The sequence below is a fragment of the Eleginops maclovinus genome, chromosome 13, assembly GCF_036324505.1.
Source record: "Eleginops maclovinus isolate JMC-PN-2008 ecotype Puerto Natales chromosome 13, JC_Emac_rtc_rv5, whole genome shotgun sequence".
Classification (NCBI taxonomy): domain Eukaryota; kingdom Metazoa; phylum Chordata; class Actinopteri; order Perciformes; family Eleginopidae; genus Eleginops; species Eleginops maclovinus.
In genome coordinates this window covers 19,623,366-19,645,330 of record NC_086361.1, presented here as the reverse complement: position 1 = coordinate 19,645,330, position 21,965 = coordinate 19,623,366, and the positions used below count along the sequence as shown (strand labels likewise).

At 40.1% G+C, this 21,965-nt stretch overlaps 2 protein-coding genes across 3 annotated transcripts; both read left to right on the top strand.

Annotated features, from left to right (window-relative positions):
• The first annotated feature begins 886 nt into the window (after nt 1-886).
• On the top strand, nt 887-7,048 carry LOC134874940 (E3 ubiquitin-protein ligase ZNRF2-like). Of its 2 annotated transcripts, XM_063899244.1 has the most exons (4): nt 889-1,623; nt 3,478-3,573; nt 5,356-5,461; nt 6,124-7,048. In XM_063899244.1, exons 1-4 carry the CDS (start codon nt 1,296-1,298, stop codon nt 6,179-6,181), a joined length of 588 nt encoding a protein of 195 aa, XP_063755314.1. In that variant the 5' UTR covers nt 889-1,295; the 3' UTR covers nt 6,182-7,048. The 2 variants fall into 2 exon arrangements, with proteins under 2 accessions (XP_063755315.1, XP_063755314.1); XM_063899245.1 differs by lacking the exon at nt 6,124-7,048 and having other exon boundaries at nt 887-1,623; nt 5,164-5,402.
• A 741-nt stretch (nt 7,049-7,789) lies between these two features.
• On the top strand, nt 7,790-10,709 carry txnl4a (thioredoxin-like 4A). Its single transcript, XM_063899246.1, has 4 exons — nt 7,790-7,944; nt 8,167-8,346; nt 10,073-10,176; nt 10,322-10,709. The coding sequence occupies exons 2-4, from the start codon at nt 8,194-8,196 to the stop codon at nt 10,491-10,493; spliced, it is 429 nt and encodes a 142-aa protein (XP_063755316.1). The 5' UTR covers nt 7,790-7,944; nt 8,167-8,193; the 3' UTR covers nt 10,494-10,709.
• Nucleotides 10,710-21,965: the final 11,256 nt, after the last annotated feature.

The following is a 21,965-nucleotide window of genomic DNA, read 5'->3' as shown; positions in this document are numbered from 1 at the left end:
ATATAAAACAATATTTTACACATCCTTAAAAGTGGAAGAAGTCCTCGTGAATTGTCTGACAGTCTACAAGTGCATTTCATGGTGTAGCTTTTTAATTTTGAAGAGACCATTAATGCTCCATTTTTGGGGAGAATAATCAGACAACCCTCAATAGCCTCTATTTATTATTGTTTAAGTTTCAGTAACTTTTGAACATTAACAATGTGACAATTACGTTTAGTGTTGACTACTCCTTCTCTACAGAGCATTTTCCTTTTACATAATTATACCAGTTTTTAAAAATGTTTTAACATCTTGTGCTAAAAGGTATAAAATTATAAAAAATGTCTCAGCGAGAAAAGTAATCCTTTGAGGAACTAGTAGGAAGTAGTTTATCATTTAAATAATACACTGATGTATGATTCAAACATTATTGCTGGTGCGTTGAAATGTAAGTGGCTACTTGTGGGTAATGTAATATACAATGGTATGTGTTAACATGTATTATGTGTTTTTATATGTAAAGTAAGCGCCACATTAATGAAATGTAGTGGAGAAAAACTATAAAGTAAAATAAACTGGAAATACTCTATTAAAGGAATCCAGACAAAGTGCTGTATCTTAAAATGGCCTGTAAATACAGTATTTGAAGTCTAAAGAAACAACAGAAGGGCAAAAGAAACGACGATTAACCATGAAACCAACAATAGACTACAAAATACAGCATAATGTATTGATATTGTTTTTTAAATTCTCTATAAGATATACTTTTGTAGTTTGTCAACACACGTTGTGGACAAGTTGTGTGCACGCGTCTTTTACTTTGAAGGCGAATGTATTTTATCCCGTTTAACTACGTGCAGTTTGACGGACCTGCTTCACAGGGGGAGGAGGGCAATCCCTGCTTTTATTTTTCTTTCCAGACGGCCACAGTTGAGCACAAAAACAAACTTGAACCACATGAACTGCGGGGCAACACTTGCTCCGATGCGCTCCTCTGAAGTGGAGCAACTGAAGGCTTTTATCTGAAGACATTTTTAAGTGTTTTATTTTTCTATTGTTGAAAAAAAAAAAGGGAAGGGCTCTGCTTACAAAAAAACAACCATTTGGAAATTAAGTTATGCGTAAGTGATTGCGCACTTTACGCACAGGCTCACCGTGAAACTTTAAAATGTTGGACAACCTCGCCTTTGTTGTTGTGCACATGCTCGGCTTTATCTCCTTTGTTGCTGTCAGTGTTTCAGAAGTCACCATGTGTCGTGGCTAAACACTTTAAATCGCACTCACACAACCTGAAGAGGTGAGACTGACACAGCATGGGGGCCAAACAGAGCAACCCGGTATTTGACGGTAGAACTCGGGCTTATTCCAGCTCGGATCTCCCATCTGGAAACTCCAGTGGAGGAGGCAGAATCGCTGGGTTTAGGTACACTAATGGACCAGATGGCCCTCGGATCCGATACACAGGTGGGGGGCCAACCAGCTCCGGACTCAGTATACCCACCGGTGGCAGGTCAGGGTCGCATGTTCTCAATCAGAGCCTCGATGGCCCGGATGGTGACGAGGAAGGCGAGCTGCCTCCGGAGGGCCACAGGTTGCTTATCGGTTCTCTACCGGCTCACCTGTCCCCTCGCCTGCTTGGAGGTAAGATTGGACCGAATCGAATTGACTAAAAGGTGATTTGGTGTTGTCAACTTATCAATTAGTTGATTTAATCGGCTGAGATGAAAACTCCACAAAGAGTCGTGCAGAAGCATCAGTTTGAATGTTATGTTTACCAAAGATGTGCCTAAAAGTTTAATGTAAAGAAGACTGAAAAAAGCACTACAAAAAAATAAACAAAAAAACTGATCGACCAAAGAAAAGATATGACAACAAAATATAGTCGACTATAAGAGAGGGCAGCTCTAGACAAAATCACAACAGTGACTCCACAATGCATTTGCAAACAAAGCAATTGCAATGAGACCATTTGCTACTCCTTGCCTTTATAATACTTTCTAAGCATTTCCTTATTGTTCCTGAAGTGCACGTTATGAGTTACAGTACTAGTAGAGACACGACAGTGCTGGGGATTCAACTAACCGTTGTTTTCGTTATTGATTAATCTGGGGATTATGTTTTATAACAATCGTTTGGATAAATAAAATGTCAGGAAATGTTTCTCAAAAGTCCATGTCATTTTCTGCAAGTCCAAGATGATGTCTTACATACTCAGATTAATGTGGTGTAAAGAAAAGGAGAAGAGCTGTGGTGTCTTTTCTCTTTGGTACACTTTGTTCTTGTTTTACACAACGGCCATTTTTTTCCTCACATGTGGCTTAACTGTTAATTTTTCATTTCATGGCACTCAGAATTAGTTCAGAGTCAACATGTTAGTTCATGTAGGATACCATACGTTTATGTGACATGATATCATAATCTATCTATATCCATCACAATTGCTGTCAAAGTCAGTTAGTAATTTTCCGTTTGACATATGATACCTGGCATATGGTAATAGCAGTCTGATGACTGAGCCCTTTGTTTAGCACTTCTGCACTTTTATTGAAGCCACAGGTGGTTCAGCTGTACTGTACTGCCATGAGTCTCTTCTTTGGCCTCTCTGTCTCTCAAAAACTGGCCTGTTTTTCACTGAGAGGGAAGAGTGCATTATGTAGGTCAGCAGATAAGAGCTTCCTGCTGGTTACACATTGCCTGACCCACACACACACAAACACACTTCCTCAATCTGCAAGTGTAGCGGTTTCTCAACTGGTGTGTTGTCTCTAGACCAGACCACAACAACAAAAGAAGACTTATACGTATGGCACTCCAGCATCAATATCATTTTAAAACAAATGCTTCTTAACCAAGTATCTCACAAGTGTGAATCCTTATATCAGTTCTCGTAAATGCTCCAGTTTCCTTGTGTTTCATAACGTAGTCAATAAATCAACATCTGAATACTCCCTTTCTTTGATCACTGGCCAGAGGTAATTTCCCTAATGAGGAAGTGTAATCATTAATAAGCTCATCAATAACCTTTGCTCATCGGGGTCATGTGATTGAGACCCTGCAGGCCTGTCATTGTGTCAAGAGGCTCTCTCAAAAACACATGACCCAAACATGAGGTTCACATCAGGCGACTACTCCCTGCATAAATGATTTCATTTGTTGTCCCCTATCTTGACTGAGGTGATAAAATGTCAAATAGGAGGTCAAGCAGCTGCTGGCCTATAAGGCTTTGTGTATGTGGGTTAAATTATGAACAGATTGTACATATCAAATATTAAGACCTCTCTCCAGGAAAGGTTTGCACTTAGTGTATAAGCAGGACGATTGTATTATTAGTTAAGCAGATTGTAACAGATTATTTAAAGCAGACGGTTAGATATTTACTGCATGGTGGTGTGAGGTCACAACTGTCCCACGCTCCCTCTCTGTTGTTTACATATCAATAAAAACTTATCGGAGACATCTGGGTGCTCATGGTCTTGTCTCTGTTTTCCTCCACAGGATTCCACTGTCCTGTTTGCTCCAAGTTTATGGCATCGGATGAAATAGAGAAGCACCTGCTCATGTGTTTCAGCAAATCGCGCCTCACCTACAACAGTAAGAAATTAAGGGGGAAAGTGCAAAAGGGCATGGGGGATTATTTCTTAAAGTGGAAGGAGTTGGTGTTGGCCGCAGCTATCCATGTACATTCAATAAAAATCTCACCTTTTTCCAAATAGACATACAAAAATGTTTGCAATTCAATGATCGCAGTGTAAAGTGCTGGTGCTTCACAAGGCTGAGGCCAGACTACACATATCCATTATTGTTAACCTTTGCTATAATAAAAGTTGCAGTACTATTGTACTAAATAGAACTGCGATATATAAAAATAATGTCATGCATAAAGCACCCCTAAAGCAGGATAATTGCCTTTGTCAGAGTTAAAAATGTCTAATTGAGCTTAAAAAAGTACCAAAAGTATTTTTCCCATCAGAGATTTTTTGTGTGAACAGATTTAGCAATGGTATTTGTTTATTATACTTAAATAGTTAAACTAATGCAATACTTTGTAAGTCATATTTAAATGGTGTAAGTGGTTGCCGAGGACCTATATTTAAATACTTTATTTGCTGTTGTAGCAATCCGTCATATTATAAGATGATCATTGGCTGTTGTTTTTTTTATAGGTTTTTTTTACTTTAACTGTGTAGTGTAATTTAAGATAGACAAGACCACTTGAAGCAAGTGATTAAGGATGGGATAGTTTCTTTGATGTAAAATATTAACTTTACAAGGTAACTATTAACTATAGCTGTCAAATAAATGTAATGAAGGAGAAAGAACGGTATGTGCCTCTTTAAATTCTATAACGTAGAAGTGTAAGTTTGCATAAAGTAGAGGCACAAGTTCCTAAAAAATACTGTTTTACTTCCCTTCTTCAAATACAATGCTGTCTTATGATTCATTTTACTGGATCAGGAAGTAATTCCCAAAGTATTGCAATAAAAGTGTGAAAATAAAAATGTTCAAAAACAAATGTTCAACAAAAATGCACATGCAAGATGTTAGTGAGTGCAGCAAGCAGATATACAGCTGCATATTGACACAGCGAGTTCAGTGTATGTGTGCTCACACACTTTCATGTGCACACAGGAAAAGCACACATCTTCTCTGCATACATACCCTTGTCAGTCACCACACACTCTCTGCGAGTAGAGACATTACAGCCTTCACAGTGGGGCAAATATACAAACACAAATATATTTCTACTAATTTCTAAGAGTTGATGCATGTGCAGAGACTTGCACGCAGAGCTTGCACACACACACACACACACACACACACACACACACACACACACACACACACACACACACACACACACACACACACACACACACACACACACACACACACACTGCAACATGCATGTTACTGATAAATGCAGTACGTGCAGCTTGCAGTCCCAGCTTAACACAGGAAAACAGAAGTGGTTGTTTACTTTATCTTACCTGTCCTGCATGAGTCATTTTTTACACGTTTGCATGAAAAGCATAAAAACAGTCACTCCTTTGCTTCAAGTGTTGACACTAAGGCCTGTCATGCACATAAAACATGGAACACTAAAGTATATTAACACATCCATTATACCCTCAAAGAAACAGAAAATAAAAAGTGAAACTATGTACAATCTTTTCCCACCAGTGACTGCATATTTAATCACCAAAACACTGACAGGGATACCAGTCTTCATGTGGGCACAGACAGACATTCTGGTTCCAAAGGTTAAACAGATGGTTGTGCAGGATTATGTTACTGAAACATCGGATGCGTGAGTTGGTGTGCGAGGCAGCTCTTTTCTCAGTTTGCTCAGTCTGTCCGTATTGTCTTGCTCAGAGGACATCCTGTCCAGAGACTCTGGGGAATGTGCCATCTGTTTAGACGAGATGGAGCAGGGAGACACCATCGCCCGGCTGCCCTGCCTCTGCATCTACCATAAAGGGTAAAAAACACACACACACACACACACACACACACACACACACACACATAAATAAGCAGATTGTGGTTGGGAATAGGTTGACAAATGTACCCACTGTAAAAAAATCATGACTACCGGAGCTTCATTGATGGCATACAAACACGAGAGGGGTGAAGTGACTAATCTCCCACTGAGTTTAGTCGCTTAGAGTAAGGCTCATCATTTTGACCTATTTCAGGTATAAAGTCCGTACTAAAGTTAAAGTTTAGCGATGTTCCATAATGAAATTAAAAAATAAAACAAGTAAAACAGGTCAACAGAATATGTCTGAACCTAGGTCACCCTCTTTGCCTCTCCACAAACCCCGAAAAAAGGCGTTCTAAATACAATAGACCGCATCCATGTTACAATTACAATTTGACAGATGATTTATTCAGTAGGATATCTAAATATTTTTTTCACATGCAATTCCCATGTTGGAACATTCTTAAGAATCCAAATTGAATTGCTCTTTGAAAGAATGTACATTAAATGACAAAAATCTGATTTATTCCAATTATTTCTGGGCCTAAATACATAACATATATTAGAACAAAATCTGCTATCTTGACAGGCCTAGTATTTATTTTTTAAAATCTTTTTTTGATCACAGAAAACATAAACCTCTCCTGTTTATGTTTCAGGTGTATAGACGAGTGGTTTGAGGTGAATCGTTCGTGCCCGGAGCATCCCTCCGACTAGGAGCTGTAGGAGTCCAGTTTCAGTCTCTGTGTGCCCTGACCTCAACCCAACACTGTCTGTTCAGCTGAGCTTCTGCGCTCCTCAGGGATTTAGACATTAATGTGCACAGGATTTTTCACAATTGCCTCGTGGAACAGCGATGGACATTTTTTTTCTAGGCGTCGTGGGACGTTCAAAGAACCACTGGTGGAGTCATTGTGGCTCCAAAAAATATGTGAATGTTCCTTATGCCACCTGCTGGCATAAAGTAGGTTCATGCAAACTTGGATCTGAACTTTTTTCTTGCTGAGCAGGGTGTGGTTTTATAGCAGAGAGGACTCATAGAACCAACCCGGTGCAAGAGTGACGTCTCTTTTCAGCAGAGACGTATGTCCAGAGACTGTTCAGACTTGATCAGAAGGCTGAAGGCTGATGTTGTGCAATGTGAAAAAACAGCCTTTCAGAATAATAAAAAAAAAGCCTTTTTCAGCTCTAAGGGATGATTACAGTGTTGATGGTGTCTAGAAAACAGATCTTAATTTTATTGTGAAAATGGCGAAATCATTTGTGGTTAAACAATCAAGTGTCCTAGACCAAAATAGACTAACGCTGAGTGGTCTAACTCTGTCAATCATTCGTCCATTCAGAACCACAGTAATGTGATTGTGTAGTTGCGTGGTGGAAATAAAGATAAAACATATCTAATGTTGATTTATACTCTAAGGAGTGCCATAATATGCTGCTATGTCATAGACTGGAATGTTTTTCATATAACCTTTAAACGTTTGTTCGTTGTACCTTCTATTTGTACTGTAATGAATTGCACAACAATACATGTTTTGTCTTTGTGTCTCTGTACTCTATTCTATTAAATATTTTAATAATTTATCCACATGTAATGGAAATGAGTTATCCCCAAAACAGATGAATATTTACCGTCCGAGATGACTGGAAATAGGAGGGAAAGGCAGAAGGGAAATGAGACAAGGGAATAGACAGACAGTAAACAGTTTAGACGCTTCTCTTAAAGACATGATATCATTAAGGAATTTCTACTACATCTTTAAACTAGTTTAACAGGAAAACCAAAACAGCTGATTTCTAGATTTCTATCACCGAGAGACGGCAGTGAAGATACTGTAAGTGATGACTCAAGTGAGCATGCAGGGACATGGATAAACTGGGTCATGTGTTTTGTTTGTTGCAAAATGAGAAGTCTGTGGAGTGTTGAGCTTTTAATTTACTTAAGGTGCTGCAGAGATAACTAGTGTAACTGTCTGGTTATTAAAATGGACGAGTGTGTTCGATGTAGCTTAGAAAAACTCAGTCTGTATACCAAATGTATTCAAGCATGTCCTTGGTCAAGTATGCTTTAGGCGAGTAAAACACCCAGAACAATCCTGATTTGGATTTAAATCAATTGCCATGCGAAGTGATGGTTTTCATTTCTCTTTCTCTTGAGTCAGAACTAAACTGATGAACTGAATGATGAATGCATATTTTTTACTGATCTAATGAGACTGGCTTCTCATTGATATCGTTTTTAAACATAAAACCTTAAAACACTTTTAAGTGTTCCAGTCACTGACCGACAGAAAAAACGAAAACAAAATGCATACATGCGCGTGACGTAATTACGTTGGGTGCACGTTGATGACGTAGGGAGTATACACAACGTAACGTCTGCGAAAAGGTACACACAGCGGCAGCAATATCTGACGGGTTTTTGTTTAAAATAGGACCCAACAAACATCGTTTCAATACGTATTCCCTTTTAATTTAAGGTAAGTGTCTTCGCATGACATTTTTTATTCCCTTTTAACTACTAAAGCTTAATTATTTCCCCTTCTAGACTTTCTTTAGCTAACGTCTATTCAAGCTAAGTAGCTAGCATGCTAACTGCACACCTCAAACCACGAGCTGTATTTATAGCTGGATATAAACTAAAAGTTACTCTATTTGCCTCTCGAATTAAGCTAAACCTTGTCAACTGTGTCGTATTACAGCGTGGGAATCGACAACTACGGATCAAGATGTCGTACATGCTACCACATCTCCACAATGGCTGGCAGGTCGACCAAGCCATCCTGTCTGAAGAGGACCGAGTCCTGGTGATCCGCTTCGGACACGATTGGGACCCCACGTGCATGAAGATGGACGAGGTTCTCTACAGCATTGCAGAAAAGGTTTGTCCAGGGTCATATTCAAGCTTCTGAAAATAGCTTTTTTAGCTCTCTGGTAGAGAATTCTTAAGGTGAGATGGACCTTTATTTGATCCACTAGGGCAATTCAGGTGATATAGCACAAACAGAATAAGAAAGATGTGACACAGAGGGATAGTACAAATAAATAAAAAACAATCATGTAGTAACAGTATGAATAGAAATGAGATACACTTTGATAAAGGTGTAATACATATACAGTATACAAATATGTTCACCTGTTCTGGGCATGTCCACCAATAACTACTTTTTGGCACAAGATCCACTCAGAAATTGAAATTATATTGGAAACAAAAATCAAAACAAATCCAATTTTCTATTTCTGATTGGAATACTTAGTGCAGCTGCAAGAAAAGCAATTACAATAAATTGGCTCAAACCGGACACACCTTTTCTTTGCGACCCCTCAAAACACGTACATATACAAGTCAGCATTCACTCGGCTTTGATACACATTTATGGAGGCAGAGGCTGCCAGACAAGGGGCCACCTGCTCGGGACCCTTGCATTTCCTTTTCTTAGCTTGAGTTCATTTTAGTACATATTGTTTTTTTATTTGCAAGTGACAATTTATTCTACACTTACCAATATCTAGGAAAACATTTCAGATCAACTTTATAATTAAACTTTTCAAAACCCTTGGTGGTAATTTAAAATATTCACACTTTCTGCCGTCACAATCATACATTGATTTTTCAAGGTAGCGAAAATCATACGAGGGTCCTTCTCTGGGATGCTTCATATGTTTTCTGGTGCAGATTGATGTTGTCTTCTGAAGGGATGTGAAGATTCATCTCTATGTTTTGTCTCGGGGTTCACTGCTCCTGGCGGTTTATCGCTGATTTTACACGGAGGTTCCCATTGCAGTTATGTTGGGGTTATCTTTCTGAGGCAAAGCAATCATTTCTCAAAGCTGTAACTTGTGCTCTTTTTGAGACCAGAAGGGACCAGCTTAAAAGACAAGTAAACAATACAATAATTACAGCAATAAGGCAACTCTCGCTGAAGGTAAAGCCTAGGATAAAAGATGCATTTTGAGATGAGATTTTAAAGCAGGGTCAGTGTCATTTTCAGCAACTAATTCCAGTTTTGGAAGCAACAACAGCAAAGTCTTGATGTGCTTCAAACGTGATTTTGGAACAACCAGAAGCAACTGGTCTGCAGACCTTAAGTGACCTCAATGGGACCTTGATGTAAAGGGTCAGAGAAAGGTTGGAGCTAACCCTTTTAGTGTTTAGTAAGCAAACAATAACATCTTTAAAACAATATTCAAACGTACAGGGAGCCAGTGAAGGGAGGCCTGTTCGGGGGAAATGTGCTCTGACTTGCCTGTTGAAGCTGATAACATGAGTGATATCAGGTAGCCATAGTAGTGTAAATAACACAAAACGGGACAGTTATACTGCGAAGGAGATGCTTTCATTTGTAAACAATAACAAACAAAAAGCATTGGTCCATGAGAAAGCTGTTAACCCATTTTGCGGTTCGGCCTGTAAGGTTGTAGACTTTCTTTAAATAGGTTTTTTTCATTTGTTAACAAAGAAATAAATAGTCCAAGAGAAGTATTTTTGTTTAATCAAGAATCCAGCCTTCCCCCGTTGTGTTGTTCTTCCTGTAATGTTGAATTCTCTGCTGCTCATTATAATGGTTTGCTGTTTTATTGATATTCTACACATGTACTTCCTGACAGGTGAAGAATTTTGCCGTCATCTACCTGGTGGACATCACAGAAGTGCCCGACTTCAACAAGATGTACGAGCTGTACGACCCCTGCACCGTCATGTTCTTCTTCAGGTGAGGCGCTCAATGGCTTTCATTAAAAAATCCATAGAAACGTTGTATGATCATTTGATTTAGATGAACCAGGTTGCTGTATTAAGACCTTCTCAGGTCCTCTCCTGCCTGTCTTTCAGCACTTAATGTTTGTGTTTTCTTACAGGAACAAACACATCATGATTGATTTGGGCACCGGAAACAACAACAAGATTAATTGGACGATGGAGGACAAGCAGGAGATGATTGACATTGTGGAAACAGTTTACCGTGGAGCAAGAAAGGGACGAGGTCTGGTGGTGTCTCCCAAGGATTACTCTACAAAATACAGATACTGATTTTTATTTTTCTGCTACTTTTTGGATGTTTTTTGGTTGCCACAGCGCAGAGACTACATTAACAGAAGATATTTTTCAACATTTTTCTTTTTCTGCCAGTGAAACAGGACAATATTCTTGTTAAGGATCATGTTTGTGCTGAATTGTCCTTCATGTTTGTTGTGTACATTGTTGAGTTATTCAATTTCTTCAACAATAAACGTGTTTTTTTGTAAACCCTCATTTCTTGGAAACAGGTGCTGAAGAAACCAGGTGCTTCTTCATATTTGAATGTTGCAATACACATAGATGTTATCATTCAGTATAGAAGTGTTTTGCTGCAGTTCAAAGCAGTCCTTTCTTTGACTCTCACACAGTACAGTTGACTACAATGGGGAAAACGTTGCGCCATGCTGTAGCCACCCACACAATACTTGGAAAAACGTTCTGCCCACGGTGTTTAACTTATACAACAAGCTCATAATGATGGCTTTCTGCCAGATAGTTAGAGATTTACATTCAACGTGTTCATGTGTGAGAGCTTTGGTGTCGTTAACTTAAGTCATTGGCTTTAAAAATCAGGATTGGAAAAAAGCTGCTGATATTCTGTCATTACGTTGAACAACATCTATTTCATTCATCATTTGGAAACACATCCAAGTACTCAGTAATGTAAAAGTATTTGGTGCACTCAGCTGTAGACATTTTTGTTCCGTGGTGTAACAAATGAAGTCACTTACTGAAGTCAGAGAGTGCGTTTACCTAAGATCTCCACCAGGTGGCGCCAGAGGTATTTGGCAGAATCACAGTTCTGCTTGTGATCCTGCAATACACAAGAAGTTACTTATTTAGCATTTACAAGAGGATGTATTTGCTAGCCACTACTTTTGTACAAAAACTTACCAGATTTACCTTCTTGCTAGTTTTCCTCACAGTCCCTGGGAAGGTTGACACAACGCCAGTACTAATGCAATAAATAGTAGTTCACAATGCAACAAGTCAGTTTGATCATACTTACCATTGAATAATTACTCCCAATCTATGCAATATAAATACACAGTATGTGCCAGGATTAAGCCAAGGACTAAAGGCAATGACTGAATGGCAAACATAAGGAATTTGAATGAAAACTAACTAAAGTAATAGAAACAAACAAGCCAAATATGTATGACAGGGTATCTCTGTATGTGCTACAAACAGGGTGAACAGCAGCACAAAAAAACATTACAATAAATAGTGCATGAATTCAATGTAGAATACACAGAGCTGGGTGCATGAACAGCTTTGCATTTTTTGTATATATCTTACTTATTTATTAAGTTTTTAATTCTCACATTGAAGTATAATCCATGAAACTCAACCAGGACATGAGTCTCATTACAGTTTTCAGCTGTTATCCATCACTAGCAGATAGATTGAAATACTGAGAGGAATGAGCACAGCAGAGAGGAGAGGAGCGGGACAGTTGAGAGTAAAGGAGTTGGACTCAGTAGATGAGTCTCATTAATATCCGTTAGCTGTCAGCTCCATCTCTTACAGCTGCAGACACCACACAACGAGACAGAGACCGAGTCCAATTTGTGGAGTGATAGATGAGGTGAAAGGGGATGGACGGTGTCTATTTTACTGTGTGTGTGTGTGTGTGTGTGTGTTTCCCTCCACAAGTGAAATAGCTTGACCTCTTCTGAGTGAGACAAGTTGGGAGTCACTTGGGGTCGAACCTCCAATTTCAGAGACTGTGTGTGTGTGTGTGTGTGTGTGTGTGTGTGTGTGTGTGTGTGTTTTCCTGGAAATTTCACTGCAATGTCGGCATCGTTTGAAACCGAACAGCTTACACACTTACATTCTGATATACTGGATAATATTCTGAGTAAATTGTCATATTGTTATTGTACTTACTTTTCCGTGCATTATTCTAAGTCTTATCTTGCCTGCCTTCTACTCTAGAAGGTCAACACAACAACCTACCATCAGCCAGACAGGTTACCTCACATCTTCATACTGTAATTATAATTTTAAAACTCATTTTCTTAAACCCAAAGATATTCATACTGTCATTTAAAGGACTTGTTTATGAATTCAACTTCCCTAACTTCAGAGAAACACATCTCTAATAGTTTCATACTTCTGCTTGTTTGTGAAAACCTATTTCTTCATTATGATTTTGTGTTAAAAGCTCCAACTTTAACCTCTCCTCCACTCCCAAATCATCTTGCTCTGGTTGTAACTCCCCCAAGAGAGCGAGATGGAGGGGAAGACGTGGATGGCTGAACGACAGCTGGCCGCCAAAAGGAGGTGAGGAGAGACGAGGATGAGGAGGAGGCGATAACTGCTGCGAAAACAAAACACTCTGACCACACATGGCTGCTTAAACATCAGCTTTTCCCAAACCAGAAACATGTTTTTAGGTTGAATGCCACTCATTCTTTATGCATAACAGTACAAACTACAGTGCACAGTGACCTCATTGCATTAATGTGTGTACTCTGGCATGAGTGTATTTACACTTCAAAATAAACTCATTTCCTCTTCTTCCTCTATGTGTACACCATGTTGACGACCCCCTCCAGGCCTTCCCCGTCCTTTCCATTTACATTAACCTACAGTCTGGCTGCTTTTGTCCCTGTCTGGCGTGTCGCTGCAGGGCCTACGTACACCATCGCTGTGCCATCAGACTCATATGGAGCACGGGGCCAAAGGCCACCTCCATTGGCCCATTATGATTCACATTATCATGCATTGTTGTTCCCTATTACTGTTAATCAGCTCAGCCTCGGGGGAGGGGGGTGGAAGGAGTGTTCTGGACGACAAAGGGTTACTGGGAAACTTCGGTCTAGACGCCTGTGGCGATGTGGCGGGATGTTCGGTACAGTGTGTGTTAGTGTGTGAAGAGGAGAAGTTGTTTTTCTTATAGACTAATTACTGTTCAATGTGCAATTTTGTACACTGTTGAAGGTAATGGAGACATATGAAATGGGACACCCGGATACCAGGCTTGGGAATAGGGTCACTAAACATAAAGTATTTACATTATATATCAATAATACATCTAGAATTGGAGAGAGTTCATTTATTATACAGGAATAACATACCTAACACCAACCAGAACCATCACAACTTAGCTACCCCTAACCCTGAATGGTCTACACTATTTGTTTAATGCTGCTACTTATTTAAAACATGTCTTACTCTGTATGTACTGTAGTGCACAGTTGTAAAAAGTTCTCAGATCCTTTATTTAAGTAAAAAGTGATAAAAACCACATTCTTAAAATACCTTTTTCACAAGTAAAAGACCTGAATCCAAAATATGAATTAAGTGTGCAAAGCATTATCAGTAAAATGACCTTAAGGCGTTAAAAATAACATGCTTTAATATTATTCTATTGTTGTGTTATTGTATTATATTCTGTTTTGAACAAAGAGGTTTTTTATGTTGAATTTCATCAATGTGGAGCACAGTTTGGATAGTACTTCACAGTTTAGTAATGCAGTCTGTATTATCGTACCACGTTCCTCGAAATCACCTCCAAATTATTCTTTAGTATTGAGTAAATTGACTTTCCACCAATGCTTATTATTTAAATGATGCTATAGTTAATGTCTTTGCCTTTTTATCCGCACTCCTCCGTTTATCTCCCCGCTGTTTGAAGCATACATTGGGAATATGCAAACTCTCCCTCCCTGTAGCTGTGGTAATCCAGGATCTGTTCTCAACTGATATTTGTTAAGTGGATCTGCACAAAGACGGTGCAGCAGGATCATCTGGCTGCCAGGGGGGGGGGGGGAGACATGCTGGCGTCTCTCCATCTCCTCCCTCCTCCTCTTGTGGTCTGTCACTGTCCGTGTGGGTGCCCAACATTGGGGGGAGTGGATGAGGGGCAATTGGCAATTTCTGGGACACCCAACCCCCCACCCCCTGCAGCGTCCCCTTGCTGGCACCGATACAAACACACACATGTACACAAACGTGTTAACCCCTTCCTTTTGCCCAGTAACTGTAACTAACTGCGCCTCTTCCAGCTATGCGTCACATCCCATTTCGAGCCAATGGCTTCAAATAGTCCGGCTGAATCATCACCACGAGGCACATTTCTTTTTGTGGTGATTCCTGTTGTGACATATCAAATATTTCTACTTGTTGGAGCAATTTTACCAATAATGAAAGGTCCCTTATTATGCTTTTGGGTTTTTCCCTCTCCTGCAGTGTGTACATTAGATGTGTGTGGATATAAATGGTCTGCAAAGGCTCAAATCCCTGTGTTCCCTCCAGAGGGGGTTTCTCTCCCACACACTCCCTCCCTGCCTTAACCTCCTCCAGTGGACTCCTTTGTTTACTTCGTGAGCATCATGACATCACTATGTAACACTAGTGCATCTATTGGCTAGCGCTCCAAAACATCGTTTAAGATACGATAAGGGGCAGGACATCTCTAAGCGGTTGACCAATCACAACAGAGCCGGCCAGCTAACCAATCAGAGCAGAGGGTGAAAAGAGGGGCTGCAGCACAGGCAGTATGAGAGAAAATAAAGAGCCTCTTGATCATTAAAGCATGGAAACATGTCCCAGTAGAGACACAACATACTAATAGGATCCTGAGCATAATGGGGTTCCTAATACAACTATACAGAATATGATACTTGAAATGTGGAAAATCTGACAGCTCAGGAATTCTTCTTATTGTCTCTCAATAATAAAAATACCCAAATGTGATATTGAAAATGAAGGACAAGCTGGTCTGTTTTTAAAAAACTCTCTTAATGATGTAAGAACAAAGTGTTTTTAGAGATTTGATGCTTAATGAATAAAATGTAAGTAAATGTGTTTTCACTGCTTTTATGGTGTTTAGAAAGCGAGCATGGTGTGTTATTGCACCATGTTGTTAGCTTCTTTCACATATATGCATTGGACAGTAATCCGGTCAGCAACTCTTCATCGGTCTAAAGCTGTGACCTCCTTCTTGGATGTCCTTCAAATTACTCATCTCATAAACTCCCATCTCTGTCTTTTGGCTCACGCCATGGCCTCTTTACATTACCGACACAACGGAGAGAGCTATCGAGACTCATCGCTCCCTCAACAGTTTTTATTACCTAATTCCTTCAAAGTGAAGGCCTATTGAAAAGCATGGTGGAACGATGAGAGGATGCAGTTCACTGCTGGAGATTTGGAGTAAAGGATCATCTCCAAATTCCTGAATCAAGCTCCTAATTATTCAGATGATCTATTGTCTTCGCAGATCTGCTCAGTTGCATTGGCTTTAGAATGAGTTCTGTTCCCTGTGGGGGAATTACTCAGAGTAAATGTAGTATTGCCTACAGGTTGGTGAAGATTAACTAGAGCAGATGTTTCATACTGATAATATGTGGAAACAAACACACAAACACACACACACACACACACACACCCCATTAACGACCCCCCCGCCTGCCTTTTTTTCGTGCATGCTGACACACTTAGCAGCTGGGTGTTGTGTTGGTTTAATTCCCTTCTCTTGCCTTTCCTTGCGTCTGCTTTCACTCCACTTAGGGACCTGTGACTAAATGGATTTGCGTCTCTCTTCTCACATCATCCCCAAAGGGCTGTCATACCTCCATCTGCGACAAAATGAGGGGTTCTATTTAACGTAACTGAGACAGATCGGAGCGCACAGAGAGCAGGTGTGATATTCAGTCAGTGGCACTGCTGACGCCGATGTACCGTACACACACTGAATAAACACACATGGATCACACGAGGCCCTCGCTCTGCACACTTACCTCCATTCATGGCAAACGCCTCCATTCAGAAGCTCCTGGTCCAATTAGCACCTGCCCAGTCCTCGCGGGCAGACCTGCTGCTACACAGGAGGTGTGACGCTGAGAAATGCTCCAGCTGAACAAACAGGACGGTACACACACACTCGGGGAAATACTCCATTTATCTGTTCATAGTCAGTGGCACTAGCAATCAAGACACCTGACCTTACCCTCCCACACACACTAAACTTGTAATTGTAAGTGACATGCACATCCCAGAGGGATTTCAGTCTTTGCAGACCATTTACATGCACTACAACCCATATAACACACTACAGGAAAGGGGTAACCCTGAAAAGCACAACAGGGCCTCTCGATGGTCAACATTTGCTTTTGAGATCAAACTGCATATCGACCATATTTAATGGATAAAAAGCTTTTTCCTTTTGAATACCTGATCAATACTTCATTGATGGTGAGAGAAGCAATGCTTAACTTGTACTGACTGTGAAGTGACACGTGTTTACACAGCATGAAAGCACAAACTATATTTATGTGAATATGATCGCTGTGACGATCATGAGGAGGAGGAGGCGCTATTGTCGATGATTTAAAAATGGTGATTAAAGCCATTGTTTTTTTAATACTGATGCTACTGTCGGTGCTGATGGGAGAATCTGAGCTGAGATAATGTGGAATCTAAGTTCTGGACTGAAGCCTCTGGTATATAATCAGAGTGTTTTATGTCACAATGAGCGTACCCTACTGCACTTGTAAATGAAGGTATTTTTTTATTCATTCATGTGACCATTACATGGATAATATAAAGCTTTGGAAATGCATTTGACATATCATCATCATCAGGGGATTTTAAAGGTAAGATTTGGTGTTAATGCTTTTTTCCTATTTTTGTCTTGTCCTAAAACAGTACAGATACTCAAGAGAAATGCCAGCCGTTTTCAATCCATTCACAGTGGATTTAGTGGATAGTCACCTGTTCTAAATAGGTGTTTCTTTGTTGGTTTTTCTAACCTGCTATTAAATACAATTCAGGGAGAAAATAGAGTTTGTTCAGCATCAGCCTAATAATCTGTGCTTCCAGCCTCCTCAGATGACAAATGTTGCTATTTTCTAAATCTGATTTCTTATCACAAAATCCCCATCACCCTTTCTCACGGGCCATCTTCATCCCTCCTCCTCCTTCCTGTTCACTGTTTCCTAATCTCTGCTCCTCGGTCTCTCCATCATCCTTTCTCTCCTCCTGTTTGGAGCAACTGTCCCCCTACCTGCCTGCCTGCACTGGTACGGCCCCGTCTCTCCGCCTCTGTCAATGTATTTTGCCCTTATAAGGAGAGAGCACAGGCAGACTGTACTAACCGCGAGAGCTCAGCGGGGGTGTTGCAGGGGCAGGGAGACCACGGCGACTGGTGAGGTGGGAGGACGATGGAGGAGAGGGGAAGTGGGGGGAGTCGAGCTACGACATTTCCATCAATGACTCCAAATGAGACGACAGAAATAGACATTGGGGAGGAAGAGGTGGGGCGAGGGAGGCGAGGGAGGAGAGGAAGGAGAGAGAGGATGCTGAGGGGAAGGCAGGTGAATCTGTGAGAGGAGATGCTTGTAAGCAGGGTTTGAAGGGTAACTTTAAAAATGTCATTAGTAACCGAATACACGTATGAAAATATAGACGTAGATACTGAAATGTAAACAGAAATATTTGTAAAAATTCACCTATTGTTATGCTTCTGTAAAGGAATACAGTCACTTTTTTGTATCCTGATTACGTTATCCCATAACATGTTATCCATTACTCCCCAAGCCTGTCTTTATGGGATGTTACTAAGTGACTTCCAGCAACATTTGGCAAACAGCGGTGTCCGCACTGCGGCAATACACGTTTACAAAACTCACATATTCTCGATTCTGATGCTGTGATTATGTCTGCATGAAGCCAACTCACCAGCTGCCCACATACTCATCGATATGGAGGTCTAACATTTAGCTGGAGAGAGTCATGGAGGGATAGAGTGGGCTTCAGTATGGATGTCCGTGGTGCACAACGTGACGGAGCGGCCTTCAGATGTTCAATGCTTTGATGAGATGAATAAAACGCCCTTTGACCGAGGGGAACCTAGTCACAAAATATTGTTGAGCATCTGATTATCTCGAAACGGGTATCATACATAGAACCTGTTGTCCTTGAATTAGCCTGCCAGTGTAACTTTTGTGTCCCGTTATCGATGCTGTTGAGCAATGATGTAACGCCATATGAACACTGTATCTAGTTATTACTTAGTTTGAGACCAAAGCAATGGTGGATAGAAAGACACATCACAACAATACACATCACCACAATGGACAGCAACACTTGCTACACCATGCTAGTAGCAGCTGACGTAGCCTGGAGCCTGCATTACAGTTGAGGAGAGGCATAGACTATGTGATGTCGCCCATTTGTTTCTGAAGAGCCATTGTAAAGCTAGGCGACTTCTTTAAGCATTAACTCTGAAAACATGGCATTGTTAAATTGATTTGGGCCGAGGTCATGCAGCAGAGCAAACAGCTAGCAGCTAGCGATGTCAGCTAACGCCCACGTTTTTTTATTCTTACTTTAAATAAAATGATGATATGGGAAGGCTGTAAACATTTTACTTCCTGCGGGGAAGTTGGCTATTTTCTAATTTTCCAAGTGGCCTCTCAATTAGCTTCACTAATCAGGTGGATGTTTGGGAATAATTCATAGACGTCTGGTAATTCCCTTCTTTTCAACTCAACACACCAAGACTGTTTTCTTCATAATCACCAGCTTCCTCTGAAACCATAAAGGCATTCTTCAACTGTTTCCACACATGCAGTCGTAGTTCCTGTAGACCTGTAAGCAGACTTTGATGAGTTCTTCTTCAATGGAGTAAGCACAATGCAGTAAACCCTGAGATGTCTGTTAAAATGTCTTGATTTATTGCAGCATGTCAAAATTGTGGCTCCAGTTCTTGTAGTTTTGACTGCTCGACTGTGGATGTCAGAGGTCACCAGGATGGACCGCGACTGCAGGTTTTTACATTTGTTACAGACAAGAGGATTCAGTTTTAACTCAGAGACTGAGATAATGTAACATTTCAAAGAAGAAATGACACCTCTTCTTCCTCTTACAAGCAAAAAAGCACACATTTCCTTACAGAGGTGCTGCAGCACACGAAGAAAATAAAGCACTTTTTGAACATTAAATCATGGAAACATGTCACAGTAGAGGCACACAATACTAACATGAAGCTAAAATTGGCATAATATGTCAATTAAGTCCATAAGCAAGCTTTATGTTGCTGGTAGGGAAGTCCTGAAAGGTAGCTTTTGCTGTTTATCTGAGAAAAAAAACAAACTAAGTGATGAATCTTCTTTTATTGCACAACTATTAAGCTATGCCTTGGTATTAATAATGTGTCCCTTATTGTCCTTTGTAACAAGTGAATTATGCTAAGCAAAAGTCTTGCTCTATTGTCAACTTGCTAATAAAAGAAGCATTTCCATCAAACCATTCATCAAACTAATTACACAGACAACATTAACTTCATTTAACACCAACCTGTAAGCTTTGATTGAACTTATCCATTTCCTTTGGTGCTAAAATCCAACATTTCTGTTTAAAATCCTCTTGAATTTTTCACCCAAGTTGCCCTTTTTAACTGAGTTTCACCTTAATGGTGCCAGTGCACTTTACATCTCCTCATAATTCATAAAGCCTGCCTCTGTAAAGACTACACTCATCTGAGGACAAGCTCACCTACCAGAGGCAGTCCGCGCAATTCATGCAACGGCAAGGGACAACTGACCTAAAAAATAATGGACACTATACAGTATAAATAATCCAATGTGCTGGTTGGCTTATGCTGAGTATTAATATTTCAGCCAAAATATCTTTCTCACACTCTCACATACTGCAGGCTTAGTATTGAAAGGTACATTTGAAACTTTTTCAGCAGATAATCGATATGGGAAAATGTAAAGGCTTTGAACTTCACATCCGATATCATGCTGAAGGAGTGTTAGGGTTATCAGATAACATGAAAAGGAGACTTCTGGGCAATTACCCGAGTTAATGAGCGGCTTTGCGAATCATTAATTCATATTTCTGTACTGGGGGAGATACAGTAGGTTTCTCTGGAGGCAAACTTTCCATTGAAGCTTATGCAAATTGGCTTACTCACCAGCCTCCCTCAGTATCCTTGGAAACAAGTTATTTATTCATTTTGGTCTCATTGGAGAGCCGCCGTCTTTCAGAGCAGGTGATGATCATGTGTCTCAGCCCGGGTTTGCAGTATCGGCTGTTCAATGTGGCACACACACACACACCCACCCACACACACACCCACACACACACCCCCCCCCCCACACACACACACACACACACACAAGACATCGGTGTGAGTCTGCCCTCAACAGCATGCAGAATTGAATTTCACGGTGTGGTGAGATTAGAACATTTATCTGCTAGCCAGAGTTCAGTTGGTCAGCAGGGTTCAATACAAGGCCTCACATCAAAGGTGATGTTTATTCACAGACAACAGGCAAAACCCACAGCCCTCTCTCCTGTTTCAAAGAGAACATCTGGCCCTGTGCAGATCGCCGTCATTAAAGGGGGGCAGCCATGCTTGCTACAACTGGGAAACTAGTGAATTTAATTTTTGAAAGTTTGAAAGTCTTCCAGATTCAGATGCAGCGCATAAATAAATGATATCAGTGTTTCTTGGAGTCAATCTCAAGAGAAGGAATCAGTGAGATGCAACAAGATTCTCTTTCATTTCTCTTATATTATTGGATACAATAGAATCTCCTCATGTGAGCTGAATATTGAATCCCACTTGCTCATCAATTGGAGGCATGCTGTTTATTATACATAGGTATGGCTGACTAAACACTATATAAGAGCAGGTGTGTGCAACGTGCAAACACTCTGTCACATAACCAAGAATTGTAAAGATGCCACGAAAAAACAGCAGCAAGAAGAATGAGTTCCGCAAGACTGTCCATAAACAAACTAAACGTGATTTACCACACTGTGTCCCGACTGACGTTTCGGTTTGTTCTTGCAGTATTTGTATTGTTTTATGACTTCTGAATATATAAAGCCCTTGAATACTTATCGTAGTATGTAAGCCTTTATAGAAGCGAGAAGCAAATAATCTCATCCTTCAAGGGTTTTAAAGTCATATTGGGATCAGAAGAACGATATTAATATCTTAAGCAACAATCTAATCATAATAGATTGTATTTCTTTCAAAACACAGATTAATTTGATTATGTGATATTCATGCATTCTTTCAGGTTCCTGAAAGCTACAACCTATATTTCCTTACGTTGGATAACCAATTTGTGGACTGGGAACAATATATATATAGCTCCTGAAGACACCAAAAAAACAAAATCAAATCCCAGATGGGGAGAAAAATAAGAATACAGTATGTTTGTATGTCACTCCCTGCATGAGGCTGTGGCGCAGTGGACTAGTGTGTTGATCTTCAGGGGAGCACAGGTTCAATCCCCAAAACCTGAAGTTTGAAAAGAGAATCAAAAGGAAAAAATATTGGGAGACCAAAAGTGTGATTTTTTAAAAGAAGTTGATTAGGGCCACACGAAGAAGGAGTTAAAAAATAATCAAAAATATCAGAAATTTGTAAAAAAAAAGTCTGATCTTTTAGGGAAAAATTGATCATTTTGAAGAAATAATAGTCGGAAATTAAAATTAGGAAAAAAACAGTAA

What these genes read in the sequence shown, in the direction of transcription:
- txnl4a (XM_063899246.1), top strand. Translation starts at nt 8,194, where the DNA reads ATGTCGTACATGCTACCACATCTCCACAATGGCTGGCAGGTCGACCAA. An exon ending in TCTACAGCATTGCAGAAAAG is followed by an intron (nt 8,347 to 10,072) that starts GTTTGTCCAGGG and finishes ACTTCCTGACAG; the next exon opens with GTGAAGAATTTTGCCGTCAT. An exon ending in ACCGTCATGTTCTTCTTCAG is followed by an intron (nt 10,177 to 10,321) that starts GTGAGGCGCTCA and finishes GTTTTCTTACAG; the next exon opens with GAACAAACACATCATGATTG.
- LOC134874940 (XM_063899244.1), top strand. Translation starts at nt 1,296, where the DNA reads ATGGGGGCCAAACAGAGCAACCCGGTATTTGACGGTAGAACTCGGGCT. An exon ending in GTCCCCTCGCCTGCTTGGAG is followed by an intron (nt 1,624 to 3,477) that starts GTAAGATTGGAC and finishes TTTCCTCCACAG; the next exon opens with GATTCCACTGTCCTGTTTGC. An exon ending in ATCGCGCCTCACCTACAACA is followed by an intron (nt 3,574 to 5,355) that starts GTAAGAAATTAA and finishes TGTCTTGCTCAG; the next exon opens with AGGACATCCTGTCCAGAGAC.